At 27.7% G+C, this 390-nt stretch overlaps 1 protein-coding gene across 1 annotated transcript in view; it reads left to right on the top strand.

The window, feature by feature from the left end:
- The window catches only part of LOC104994748 (olfactory receptor 5AC1-like), a 13,286-nt gene that overhangs the window by 480 nt on the left and 12,416 nt on the right, over positions 1-390 (top strand). Inside the window, 1 exon segment of the mRNA XM_010848398.1 lies at positions 261-320. Within this exon segment, the coding sequence (XP_010846700.1) occupies positions 261-320 (60 nt within the window).

Below are 390 nucleotides of genomic sequence, written 5' to 3'. Positions count from 1 at the left end.
AACAAAATGATAATGGATAGAAATCAGCAGAAGTGGGATTTTAACTTACTGTCTTATTCATGTCTTAGGACCAAAAAATCATATATATGTGATAGATAGGCTATATAAAGGTATAGCCTACTTTTTGGTTCAGTAGAAAATACATGGAAGAGTTTTGTTTGAAACAATGAAAAAATTTTTGAACCAGTCTGAATTTTTAGAGATTTTAGTATAAAATGCATAATGTACTTTTAATTCTGTACAAAGTTTCAGTGTTAATATAATACATTCAGTTTTAAGATATTTATGAGTGACAAGTTATGGACTAAGTCAACTGGTGTTTATAGCCTCCTCCATAAACCTTTAAGTACATATATACATATATATATACACACACACATATATATCTGT

This window comes from Bison bison, unplaced genomic scaffold (genome assembly GCF_000754665.1).
Source record: "Bison bison bison isolate TAMUID 2011002044 unplaced genomic scaffold, Bison_UMD1.0 scf7180017864265, whole genome shotgun sequence".
Taxonomy (NCBI): domain Eukaryota; kingdom Metazoa; phylum Chordata; class Mammalia; order Artiodactyla; family Bovidae; genus Bison; species Bison bison.
Note: the sequence above shows the minus strand (reverse complement) of the source record. Positions and strands in the feature narration are given on the sequence as shown.